A 13,044-nucleotide genomic window follows, 5' to 3' on the forward strand; every position below is an offset into this window, starting at 1 on the left:
GTCCCCTTCCGAGGGCAGTGAGTCCTCCTTTCAGAGGAGGAAATGAGGGAGGCAGGGGAACACGGCTCTTCCCTTCCCAGAGCTCCCACTTTTGGAGGGCAGGGTCACCTGGGCGAGTCAGGAGTTAATGTCAAGCAGCCTCACGAGGCCCCGGGACAGTGTGAGCCTCAGGAAGCCTTGGGGAGGTGCATTTGAGCTGGGCTGGGAAGGACAAGAGACGGATGGTACCTCAGGGAGACGCAGGACCCCTGGAACAGCCAGGGCCGGGGGCCCCTCTGTGGGGAGCAAGTGACCCTTGATATTCAGGCTTCAGACCCAGCCCTGCCCCGGGGAGTCACGGGCCCCTCCCAGCCTCATCTCCCTGTGAATCGTGTGTAAAGGGCTTTGATCACATGCACAAACTTTCAAGTGCTGTACACGTGAGGAGAAGGCAGTCAGGCCTCTGCTACGGGGGCGTGCCTCCCCGCCCCCTGTCTGAGGATGAGATCTCCCTCCGGCTGGCATTGGAGCCCCAGACCTTCACTCACTGCTCCTGGAGGAGGGGGCACAGGTGGTGGGAGCCCCCAGGGAGACACCGAGGGGGCAGAGGGGGGACCGCTCTCCAGGAAACACGCTGATGGCCCTTGTTGCCCCAGACACTCAACCTTTATTTCTCTACCAGACTGCACGTCAGCAGGTGGGTACAGGGCCCTGCCCCCTTCCGAGACATCCGTTCCCCCAGCAGGAAAGATGCGGAGAATCTCTGGGGGCTCCAGGAAAGTCCCACCCAACTCTGATTCTCTCACTTTCGAGAGAGGGGAGGGCGGAAGTGTGGGCGGAGGGGCTACTGAACGTGGAGCCCATTTGTCTGCAAGGCGGGCCCAGGGGGCCTTTTGATTCTGGGGACCAGGACAGGGATGCAGGGCTTGATTTACACATAAAATAATCGCTTTGTACACTCTCTAGGAGGGGCGAGGACGCACGGCCATTTACTCACTGCTTCTTCTGCTCTTAGCTAATTTTCGCTGGAGGGGCAAAAGCTGAGTGAAGAGAACACTGGTGTCCCGCAAACGCTCTTTTCCCATCATCGGAAGGGAGGGAGCGGACGTGCCCTTGGGTAGCTAACCATTCTTCAGGACGTCCTTTCGGCCCATGGGTGTGGGGACTCAGGATCACGCAGCCGTGCAGACCTTGACGCGGCCAGGCGCTGGGTCAGGGTGTCAAGGCGCAGGGGTCAGGGACCCGAGGACGGCTCGGGTCTCGGGCGCCAGGGACACAGAAGGCAAATCGTCCTCCGCTTGGCAGAGCAGGCAGCACCAAGACGGCGCGTGCTCTGTCGGCTTGGAACAGAGAAACCTGAGCCTGGGGGTGCGCCGAGCTGCGGCAGGCAGGCTGGCCATCTCCCAGGAAAGGAGGTCCTTGCTCTGCCCCCCTCCCCCGCTCCCGTGTCCCTCTCTCTGAGCCTTCCACCCCCTGCACACATAAACACAAACAGGCGCAAGCCCTCGGGAGCTGACTCCGTGGAAGCAGAGTGGAGGGGGCTGTCTGCCCTCACTGTGCACAGCTGGGCCTGGCTGTCCCCGCTTCACCCCGGGCCAACCAGGCCCCAGCCCAGGCACTGAGGGAGAGGCCAGAGTGGCTCCCAGGAGAGCTCTGTCTATGCAGAGACGCAGATCACCTGCGTCCAAGGAAGGGGAAGCAGACTCCTGAGCGCCCTTGTGGATCTGGGGAGGAGGGCTCTGCTGTGGGCTTCTGGGCAGGCCCCGCCCGGGCTGTAGCTCCTGGGCCACAGCTTCAGGGATGAACTGCCCAGGAGGGCCCTAGAGACCTGAATTACAGAGCCCCCAGGGAGATGGGAGGGGGACAGAGACCCCGGGATGGGCCTGGAGGTGGCCGCCCCGACCTCAGCAGGGCCCAGTGAGCAAGCAGGTGAGCGTGCAGGCAGGGGGGGTTCGGGGGGCGAAGGCTTGGGCACCATCACTCTGAGGTACACACTGGAAACTCCACTCTGCTCCCGGCACTCTCTTCTGGAAGAAAACCCGAGAGCGTGTTAAGATGTACGTAGGAGAGCACACATCCACACTGGTTCCTTCTGTCCTCCTCTTTCCCTGGGACAGCCCCACTCTCCCATGGCATCTCTCGGTCGGCCCCCAGCCCCGCTACACCCCCTGGATGTCCCTGGAGCTTCCTTCACCCCACATGTTCCATCAACTCCCTCAGAGCATCTGATGCACATTACCCTCTTGGTTTCCAGCTTGGGGAACCACTACCTACCATCATGAGGTCCAGAAACCCTGGCCATCCTTTACTCCTTGCCCATCCCACATACCAGGCCTGCTATTTCACCATCTTCATCTCTCTTCCTCCACTGCCCCCACCAGGGCTCAAGGCCTCTCACCAACAACCTCCTGTCCCTGGCATCACACTACAAACCTAGCCCATCACTCCCTTCAATGGCTCCCCAACTGCCATCAGAATAAACTCCAAACCTGCCCCATATCCTGAACCCTCCCAGATCGGTCCCCACTCAGTCTCTCCAGGCCTCCCCTCCCTTCAGCCTGGCCCACAGGCCTCTGCCTGACAGTTGAGGTGGGGTAAGAGGCCCCTGCCCCTGACCCTCCGGGACTGACCCAGCATCCACAGTTCTTCCCAGGACACATCTCTCGTAAATCATGGGGAAGCCACGAGCATCAGGCCTCAGCAAAACTTCCCTAAAAGGCCACCAGGCTGGCTTGGGAACGTAACAGAGTCCCCTGTCTCACCCCTGCCCTGTCTGCCTTTAGGAGGCCCGAGGGACTGCGGCTGCACAGGGCATAGCTGCCTGGGCTGCCAGCAGGCACACTCCACCCCACCTCTCAGATGTGGCCACAGATACCCAGCCTGTGTCCGTCCTGCGGGTCCCATGGCCACTCCTGAGAGCAGAGCACCACCCTCACGAGCCGAGCTTCACCAGGACCACAGTCAACATCTCAGGTTAATGGTGGAGGTGGAGGCATCTTCCGGGACCAGCTTACCCTGGGCTGGGCCTCAGTGTCTCCCTCCCAAACCAGCTTAACAAGGCCCACCAGCCTCCCTGCCCTTAGTCTCGCTCCCATCTACCCTCCATGGTCACCCCAGTCCCTCCCATGCTTCCACCCTTCTGTGGCTCTCTCTGACCTGAGGATAACGTCCAGGGTCCTTACCTTGGTGTCCGAGGCCCCTGCCACACTCTGGCCTCAGCCCTCTACCCTGCACTCCAAGCCCCAGCTCCACGAAAGAGGCCAAGCCTTTCAAGCCCAGCCTCTTCTCCACCAAGTTCAATCCTCCCCTTTCAAACCTCTGCCCAAACCCCACCTCTTCTAGAAACCACCCCCAACCCTGGCCCAGTAGGGGCTGCTCCCTCCCCAGTCCTTCCAACCTACCCGGTCCTGCTAGGGGCCTGCTCCCCTCCCCCACCCAAGCCAAATCCTCCATCATCCAGTAGCCAGCACTGGAACAGTGCCCAAGACATAGGCTTCTCCCATTGGCTGAGAAACGTTCTCACTTTTCAGCTTTCTCGAGAAGACGCGGAACCTCTTGGCTAGGGAAAGCTCTTAAAGACGAAGGTGCCCACGTCCCCCGGAAGATGTGGGGGACTTTGCAGGTGAGTTAGTGTGGTCAAGGTTGGCCGGCAGCCCTCCTGGTGGCCCAGCCCTGTGCTCCAGCCAGAGCTGGGGCTGCTGCAGATGGAGTTTCAGGTGACAGAGCCATTTCCCTGTCTTCACCTCCCCAGAAGCGCCCTGAGGGTGGGCCCAAGAGAACCATGCCGGGGCAGAATGCCTTGTCTGGCTTGGCTCCCCCTTCCCCACCCCCCCACCTGTGGGCTCCAACAGACCTTGCTTTGACCAAGCACCCACCTCTACCCTCAGCTGAGCCCCCTTCCCCCTGCCATGTGTGTGGTCACCCTCTGGACAGACCTGTGGTGGGCCAGCTTCTCCAGAGAGAGGAGGCCAACTTGTTTTAGTCTTTTTAATAACATAAAATATTTGCAGTGCCTGGGAGGGCTGGCCAGTATGGGAGATGGGGGCTGATCAGCTGCCCTGGCCCCTGCGGAATGACAGGCACGTGATCTGTTCATGCCCCCCCCCCCACCCCGCCCCGGCACCCTCCCCTGGGCCCGGGATACATTCCTGTCAGAGGTGGCCCTCAAGGACCCAGCTGCTCCAGAGCAGGCCTCAGCCATCTCTGGGCCTAACCCGGGGCCCTCAACAGCAGCCTGGCCACACACCTACAGCCTTGGTTCAAACTCCCAGGAACAGGGACTTTCTCACCCCTGCCTCCTCCCTCTCTGGGCAGCTCGGGCAGGGTCAGAATCACCCACGCTCTGAGCCCCTGGCAGAGGCAGGCAGGTGGACACCGTGCCCCAGCCTGCTCCTCCACTCACCGCCCCCCACGCCAACCCTGCCATTCTGTCCTCCATTCCCGGGTTCAGGCAGACCCAGAGCTGTGAACTCAGAAACAGAGAACCGCCTGGGAGACTGTGCTGAGAATGCCTGCATAAGATCAGGCCCGGTTCAGGGAAGTCAGAGGCCAAGCAAGGCCCAGAGGAGGGCACAGCAGGCCTGGCTGTGCAGGGCTGGTGGCAAGTGAAGACAGCGAAGCCGCGTGGCTCTGAGCAGTGCTCCTGCTGGCGGCCCAGTGAGCCCAGGGCCCCAACCTCTGCAGCGCAAGACCCTGCAGACACTCACTGCAGCCTGGAAGCAGGGGTGGGCAGGGAGGCGGGCTGGAGGCGAGCAGGGTGGGGAGGGTCTGGGGCCTCTCACTCACCATCCACGTGCTTCCGGGACAGGTACTTGAAGGCCTCATCGAGCAGGATGACAGGCAGAGATATCTGGAGCACCACCACCCACTGGTGCCCACTCAGTGGGGTCACCTGGAAGATGAGCTGCGGCGGGGTAGTTCTGGTTAAAGGAAGGAGTGCCCAGAGCCCCCCAAATCCACTGCTTCATACACCCGGACTACAGTGGACTCCTCACGAGCACGTCTGAGATGCCTCTCAAGGTCCCACCTCCAGATGTGTCCCCCCTGTTTCCTCTGCCTGAGGTGCTCTCCCCTGCCCTCACCCAGAGGACCAAATCCTTCTGTTCTGTTGGGAAGTGGGAGGGTTTCTGCACTGGGAAAGGGCATCAGGTTTCCTCCTGCCCCAGCCTGGGAAGGTTCCCCACCTATTCTGTTCCCCAAGTCTGGGGGGAGGGTCCCAAAGTGGGGGACACATCTGGAGGACAGTGGCTGGCCAGGATCCCAACACAGGCTGCAGTCACAGAGCACCATCAGACCCCCCCCATCACACCCCCCAGGCAGTTTCCATCATGAACAGACCCAGAATGGCCTAGCATCAGAGGAGAATTAGGATCCTGTGACCCCAGGAGCCCGAGAAGGTGAGCAGGGCTGGATGGAGACTCACAGGCAGGGGCGGCACAAGCAGGATGAGGAAGTGCAGGGCCATGGACATGGCCACAGCCACCAGCAGCCAGGGGTTCAGCCAGGGCGGCATCCGCAACAGTGACTGGTTCTCCGAGACGCTGCCAAGGGCACAGGGCGCTCACCTCAGGCCAGGATGCGGGCAGGCCCCGCCGTGGTCACCCACCCGCGCCCCCATGTGAGATGCAGCAGGTGGTCTGGGCCTCGGCACTGCCCTTTAAGGACGGGAGAGCTTCTGGGAGGCCAGTGCCGCCAGAAGGTGGATGTCACTGCTGCCCTCTCAGCCCCCAGGGGCCTATGCTGGGGCTTGGACGCCCTTTCTCTGCCCCTCAGACCCAATCCTGGCCCCTCTGTTTCCTCAGACCTCCATCAACAGGTCCACCAATTTGGGCCCCCATGGGTCCTCAGAACCCTCTTCTGGACCCTCTGACCCCCCGACCCCAATCCTGGACCCCCGAAACCTCAGACCGCACTCCTGGACACCTCTGACCCCCATTCTGGGCCCCACTGACCCTCAGCCCCCATCCCTCAACACCCTCTCCAGGTCCCTCTGCCCAGCCCACCTGTTAAGGGCGTTGCACATCTCAATGGTCACCAGCACAGACAAGGCCATGGTCGTGGGGAAGCGTGACTCAAAGACCTCGCATTCAGTGCCGGCAAAGAGCGGGTTGTCCTCTGAGCACTTCAGGAAGTTCCTCTGAGGGCCCCCAGGTGGGATGGGGTGGGGTGGTGGCAGGGAGAACAGCGGTCAGGGGCGGGGCCAGGGCATGGGAAGAGGGAAGCCTCACTCCGCCCTCACCCTCAGCTCACATCTGAGGACTCAATACAGCCAGCACTGCCGCGGGGAGGGTCCAGGGAGGGTGCTCGCTCTCCCAGGATGGGGACAGAGGGGCTGCACTGGGCCAGGGAGAAGGGCAGACCGTTCTGGGGCAGGGGGGTGGTGGGACGGAGGGGGAGCAGCTGGCATTAGGCTGGGGATGGACGGCAGGGGGCCCTGGAATCAGGGGGTGGGGGCCTGAGTATCCGAGGTACAGGAGTGCGGACGGTGATTAACTGAGGCCACAGAGTAACATGAGTAAACGCATATGAAAACTGATCAGTAAAATTATACTTGAACAGAATTCACCCTTGGTGGGTAGAAGAGGAAGGTTACTGGGGCCCTAGTCATGATTATTAAATAAGATTCCATTCACACCTCCCTCCACTTCTGCTGCTGAAATCGAGCTCTACCAGACCTGCCCTTTGCTTATGACGTGGCCTAACTCATGGCCAGGTGCAGGCTTGCTGCACGGCTTCTTCATAATTAACAGGGAGCTCTCGGGGCTCAATAAGGGAAGTGGCCCTTGCCCCTGCAGCCCCAGGGGAATTTTCTTCCTGCCCATAAACCTGGCTCACAGAATCTGCTGTAATAACATGCTGAACTGAGGACACTCGTGAGAACTTCCGTCTTGTTCTCTTCCGCACCACGGGGATAAGCATGAACCTTCATAACCGTTCAACAGCTCTGTTCTCCAACAATACAAATCTGGCCTCTGGAATCTCATCTGAACACAGTGATCCTTTAAGCTAAAAGTTCAGAAATGGCGGGGGGGACACATGCTGTGAAAATAACTCTCAAAGAGAAATCTGTAAAGTGACCAGCTGTCTGACCTCCTGTCCAGGAAATCCATCCCTCATTTCCCCCCGGGCAAAAATGCGGGTAAGGCGACTGTCAGCCAGAAGGGGCTGCTGGCACTTCCCTCTCTCGTGCAGAATGCAAAATTGTAAAAGACTATGGCTTGGCTAGATTTCTTATTTTAACAAAGAGATGGAGAGTCTTATTTAAACGAACAGTGGGAATTTCTCCAAAAACCAAGCTCCGGTATTTGGGACAAGTGCATGTTTTTATTTGGCACTGATCACAGGCCAGAGAAAATGTCCTTAACTTTGAACCCACCCACTGATCAAGAGGACCAAATGCTCTTGCGAGTTGTGTCACCGCCGCCAGGCCCCACCTCCAGACCTTAATGGTAAGGACCTTGCACATGCATGTACCCACAAACGCAGTGCACACGCCTCCCACTCGGGCATGTGTGTGCTTGCATCCCTATGCCCGTGCACGGGAAGAAAATACAAACAGGATTGAAACAAACACCCTGCCCAGTTCAGACCTCCTGGGTTTCAGCCGTGAGCACCTGCCACACACGCATTGTCCCCAGGTCGTGGGTCACAGTGTGGCCTCCTACATTGTTTATTAGAAGGTGCTCAGGGCTGGAACTTCTGCCCCACAGATGCATGGTGAGCAGCCCCCGAGGGGTGGGGAGGCTGCTTCTTTGGGGGAAGCCACTGTTCTGCCTACTCCTTCCCTTTGCCTCCCTGGCTATTTCCTATTCACCTTCACCTGCAAGGCCCCCTCTGGGTTTCATTAACTTAACACTTACATAGCTCTTACTATGTGCCAGGTGTTGGTCTAAGCACTTTGTAAGTATTGAATCATCTTAGCCCTATGAGGCAGGGTCTATTATCCATTTTATATGGATGAAGAAACCAACAGAGAGGTTAAGTAGCCTGTCCAAAATCACACAGCTAGTGTGTGATGGAACCAGGGTGGGAACCTGGGCAGCCAGGATCCAGGATCCACTCTGCTGCTTTTACTCAGTGTTCCTCCAGGAATCAAAGGGGGCTCTGGGCACTTCTCCTGAAATTGCAGCACCTGGAGCTGAAAGTTCTCTTAGGTCTAACTCTTGACCATCTCTGAGTTCCACAGCCACCTGCCTTTTCTCTGCTGAAGCACTTCTCACTGTGAAATGTGACTGCCCATTTCCGTGGCTCTCTCCCCCACCGGACTGTATGCTCTTTGCAGAGCCTTTGCCGGCTCGGTCACTGTCATCGCCCTAACAATTTGTGCCTGGCACAGAGTCAGTGCCTAATAGCTGTTTCTTAACCAAGTGGATAAATCAGAAATGGAATGACCTGAGGACAGTTGGGAAGGTGGCACCAAGGGGACTGGGGACTGACTGGTAGTGGGCATGGGATGTGTGTCTAGCATGACCCCAGGGGTCATGACCCCAGGGGATCCACAGCACAAAGGATGGTAACAGAGGCAGGGCAGGAAGGAGGCAGCAGCGGGATGGCTGGCACATCCCCACTCTCCAGCTGCTGCCCCCACAGGAGCTACAGGAGCAGGTGCCTGAGGCTGGTCTGAGCCATCTGCCAAGGGCTGCGGGGCCACCAGCCTTTGGGACAAGGGTCTGGGCCCATGCTCTTCATTGCTGCCAGGAGGGAGAGCCCCATGTGCTTGAGGGCTGGTGGATGGAGGAAAGCATCCCCAGGCTGCCTCTACCTAGGTGTGAACCCCTGAAAGAGCCCTCATGCTGCCCTCAGGGTGGGGAAGACTGTACTCCCCTGACACTCCCAAGAGTGGCCAGGAAGTCAGGGTCCCTCTCTTGAGCTCTTCTACCTACAGGAAAGTAGCAAAGTCAGGCACAGTCAGAGGAAGGAAATTCCACATCCCCGCCTCTCTCCCCTTTAAATGAGAAACCCACAACTGGCTTTGCCGGAATTGCCGCGAAGGTTCTTTCAAGCAAAGGAGATGCACTGGCTGCTCAGACAGAAGGACAGACTGACAGACAGCAGCTGAGGTGGGGCTCCCTGCCTGCTTCCAGAGCATGGCTGAGCTAAGCCCTGCCCGTGGTGTGCACCTGACAGCCAGGTGACTTCCAGAGGTCAGAGGGTCCCTTCCCCGAGAAACATGTTGGTTATGAAAGTGGGGAGCCCGGCAGATTCCTTCCGTCCACTGTCAATTGCTCCAGTTTGACCCTCTGCCTGAAGTTCCACCATTTAGGGGCTCCTACCTCTGAGCCCTCAATTGTTTGGGCAGTTTCCCAGTAAAGGTAAGACACTTCTGGGCAGTTAAGCCCCTTGGTCCCCCTGTAACTAAATGATTGGGGGAGGAAGTAGCCTCCTCTCTGGCTCGGGGGCTGTGCTGCCGTCTCTAGGCTTCCTGTGGCTTCTGAGCTTGTCTCTTTAGGTGGTGGATGTCTATATGTGAGGAGTGGGGGGGGTGGGGCGGGACAGCCACTGGCACCTGTGGGGTTCTGGACTCCTTTCCCCTGGAACTCCAACAACAACTTGGGCTGTGAGTTCTACCTCCCAGGCGCCCCCAACAGGCTCCCTGGCCATCCCTTGCTCACCAGCTGGTAGAAGGTGACCTGAGGTCCCTCGGCATCATACAGGAACCACCAGGTGGCAGCAGCCACTGTGGCCAGGCCAACGTACACTGTGGGGAGGGCAGGAGAAAACTGGTTATAGTGGACACCTCTGGTTTTCTGGTATCCGTTTCCCCTTCCTAATAATTCGCTGGAACCACTCTCTCCCTTTCTGAGCCATGTGGTTTGCACACTACTGCAGGAGTAATAGGACAAAACGCTCTTTCTTCTGCTTTATTTGAGGTTGTAACGGGGCAAGTACAAGGGCTGGAGCTACGGCAGCCATCCTGCCACCCCAAGGAGCACCTGCATGAGAATGGAGCTGAGGCAGAGCCAAAATATGCCAATGGTACTGTCTGAGGGCTGGGTCCAGCCATGCCTGAGGCATGATCTAATCTCTTCAGTTACATGAGCCCACACAGTTTCTCTTGGCATAAGCCAGGCTGAGTCATACTGGTCTGTAGTTTGCAAGTGTAACTGATACAAGGGTCTTAGGAAGCTCCAGGAACTGCACTGAAGACTGGGGCCCCACTCACCTCCAATAGCCAGATATCGGAAGAAGAGCCAGCCACTGATGAGGGCCTCCCGAGGGTTCCGGGGCCGCTTCTCCATAATATCCAGGTCTGGTGGGTTGAAGCCCAGGGCCGTGGCAGGTAGGCCATCCGTCACCAGGTTCACCCAGAGCAGCTGCACAGGGATCAGGGCTTCGGGCAGGCCCAGAATTGCTGTGACGAAGATGCTGGAACCAGAGTCATGGGCTCTAGCCCCAGCAAATGGAGGGTACAGCTCCTACTCTTACCCCAGGCCCAGGAGCTCCTGCACTGTCTCCACAGCAGCCCCGCCTCACACCGGGCCACCCCTGCCCCCCCAGTCCCGGCTCTGGCGCCTGGACAGACCTGCCTTTTAGGCCTCTCCTCCTGAGGACACAAGTCCTCTCTAGGGCGCGCACACACACACACACACACACACACACATGTGGACAGTGCATGCCTGAAACATATACACATTTGTTCACAGATGTGTACTACAACCTAGCACAGGTTACACAAGCCCACAAACACAAGCAAACACCTACATGCTTGCCCCGACGTGCAGAGATGCAGAATTCTTACATAGCCAGACAAACGTGTGCACCGTTCTCCACAGGCATCACTCACATGTGAACCTAAGTGTGTACACAATTACACACTAGCACAAATCCTCATGCGAAAAGATGAACAAGGACGCACATGCACACATGTACACACACCCCTCACTCAGGCATACACCCTATGTGCACACACACACACATGCACGAACACATTACTGCCCAAAGGTGAAGCAAGTTCTCCCATCTTGCAGGACTCTGAAAGTGGGAAGAAGGTCACGGCTGGAGGGATGACAGGGGACTTTTCAGGCACCAGCTTAGGGGCTGAGGTGCATCAGGGCCTCTGGAGAATGATGAGGTGTCCCCATCCCTCCCCACCCTGAGGTGGGACTCTGGAAGGCCCCAGCCTTCCAGGGCAGGGCACGGGTCCCTCCATCCTTGCAGCCCCATCCCAGGAACAGGCATTTCCCCAGTCTTAGGGATGCAGAGCTGGTCCAGGGGGCTGGGAGGAGGGAACACAGGGCCTCACCAGACGACCTCGCCAACATTGGAGGAGATGAGATAGCGGATGAATTGCTTCATGTTGCTGTAGATGGCCCGGCCCTCCTCCACTGCAGCCACGATGGAGGCAAAGTTGTCATCTGACAGTACCATCTCTGCCGCTGACTTGGCCACGGCTGTGCCGGAGCCCATGGCGATGCCGATCTCCGCTTTCTTCAGGGCTGGGGCATCATTCACCCCGTCTCCAGTCTGAGGGCCAGGTTAGGTAGGTTCATGCCTGAGAAATTTCCCTTCTACCTCCCTGGCTCCCCTCAACTCAGCCTATCACCAAGTTTAGGGGATGTCCCCGAAGAAGCAGACAACTGGACAGAACAAATGGTGAGGTCATGAGCCTAGAAACTGATCTGGGGATGAGGCTAAGGGGAAGGCAAGGAGTGCAGATAAGGACAAAATTGAGGAGATCAAGTCAAAGATCAGAGAGGATGGTGAGGTGGGGACAGGGATGAGGGTGAGTCAACGCCGAGAGCAGGGGTGAAATTCAGGTGGGATGTGGGGTAGAAGATGAAATTGAGATTAAGGACAAAGGTAAGCTCAAGTCAGGAATGAGGTGAAGGTCATGACCCAGGTCAAGGTCGGTTAGGTGTTGTAGTCAAGGGGAAGGCTGGAGCCAAAGTGAAGAGCAGGGTCAAGAATGGACTCCTTTCAATATAAAAAAATTAGATTAAGGTAGAGGTCAAGTCAAGGCTATGGTCCATATCAGGAACGATGTCATGGTAGAAGTTGGAGTTGAGGTCAAGACTGAAGGCCAGATAAAAGTTGAGGTCAACATGAAGTATTGGACTGCGGGGGGGATCAATGTCAGGGATCAGATCAGGGTCCAGGTCAAGACTGGAACCCATATCAGGGTTGAGCTCAGACTAAAGAATCAGTTTAAGGGCTTCCCTGGTGGCACAGTGGTTGGGGGTCCGCCTGCCGATGCGGGGGACGCGGGTTCGTGCCCCGGTCCGGGAGGATCCCACGTGCCGCGGAGCGGCCGGGCCCGTGAGCCATGGCCGCTGAGCCTGCGCGTCCGGAGCCTGTGCTCCGCGGCGGGAGGGGCCACAGCAGTGAGAGGCCCGCGTACCACAAAAAAAAAAAAAAAAAAAGAATCAGTTTAAGATGGTCAAGGTCAAGGTCAGGGACACAGTGTGAAGATCAAAATAAGGTCAAGAACAAGGTTACAGCTGTAGTCAAGTCGAGGTTGGTGCTCAGCTCATTATCCAGGTCTAGGCTGAGCCACAGGTCAGGATTAAGGTCAAGGTAAAGGACTGGGTTAGGCTGGAAGTCAAGATTATAAACTGAGGCCAAGTCAGGGTTGAGGCTGAGATTGAGAATCAGTTCAGTGTTGATGAAGAGGCCAACAATCAAGAATGAGACAGAACAAAAACTGGGTCCAAACCAAATGTCCATCCAGAGGTGAATGGATAAAAAGACTGTGGATGGGAATTCCCTGGTGGTGCAGTGGATAAGACTCTGCACTCCCAATGCAGGGGGCCTGGGTTCGATCCCTGGTCAGGGAACTGGATCCCACATGCATGCCGCAACTAAGAGTTCGCATGCCACAACTAAGGAACCCTGGAGCCGCAACTAAGGAGGAGCCCGTGAGCCGCAACTAGGGAGCCCGCCTGCCACAACTAAGACCTGGCGCAACCAAACAAACAAGCAAATACATAAATAAATAAATAAATCTTTAAAAGAGACTCGGTATATTCACACCATGGAATGCCACTGAACAGTAAAAAAGCTATCGTGTAACTGATACCTGCAACAACATGGGTAAACCTCAAAGGAAAGAAGCCAGACACAAAAAAG

The 13,044-nt window shown here is 57.5% G+C and overlaps 1 protein-coding gene across 4 annotated transcripts in view; it reads right to left on the reverse strand.

Annotated features, from left to right (window-relative positions):
* Positions 1–841: 841 nt before the first annotated feature.
* Positions 842–13,044, reverse strand: part of ATP2A3 (ATPase sarcoplasmic/endoplasmic reticulum Ca2+ transporting 3) — a 33,068-nt gene continuing 20,865 nt past the window's right edge. For 2 of the 4 annotated variants that reach the window (XM_033423192.2, XM_033423191.2), the window contains exons 15-21: positions 11,222–11,442; positions 10,142–10,344; positions 9,591–9,676; positions 5,982–6,115; positions 5,402–5,519; positions 4,765–4,882; positions 2,817–4,044 (exon numbers count right to left, since the gene is read on the reverse strand). In XM_033423192.2, the coding sequence (XP_033279083.1) occupies positions 3,863–4,044; positions 4,765–4,882; positions 5,402–5,519; positions 5,982–6,115; positions 9,591–9,676; positions 10,142–10,344; positions 11,222–11,442 (1,062 nt within the window). In that variant the 3' untranslated portion in view covers positions 2,817–3,862. Of the gene's footprint in view, positions 2,007–2,816; positions 4,045–4,764; positions 4,883–5,401; positions 5,520–5,981; positions 6,116–9,590; positions 9,677–10,141; positions 10,345–11,221; positions 11,443–13,044 lie in introns of those variants that run through there. The other 2 variants (XM_033423190.2, XM_033423189.2) reach the window with 2 other exon arrangements.

The sequence above is a fragment of the Orcinus orca genome, chromosome 19, assembly GCF_937001465.1.
Source record: "Orcinus orca chromosome 19, mOrcOrc1.1, whole genome shotgun sequence".
Classification (NCBI taxonomy): domain Eukaryota; kingdom Metazoa; phylum Chordata; class Mammalia; order Artiodactyla; family Delphinidae; genus Orcinus; species Orcinus orca.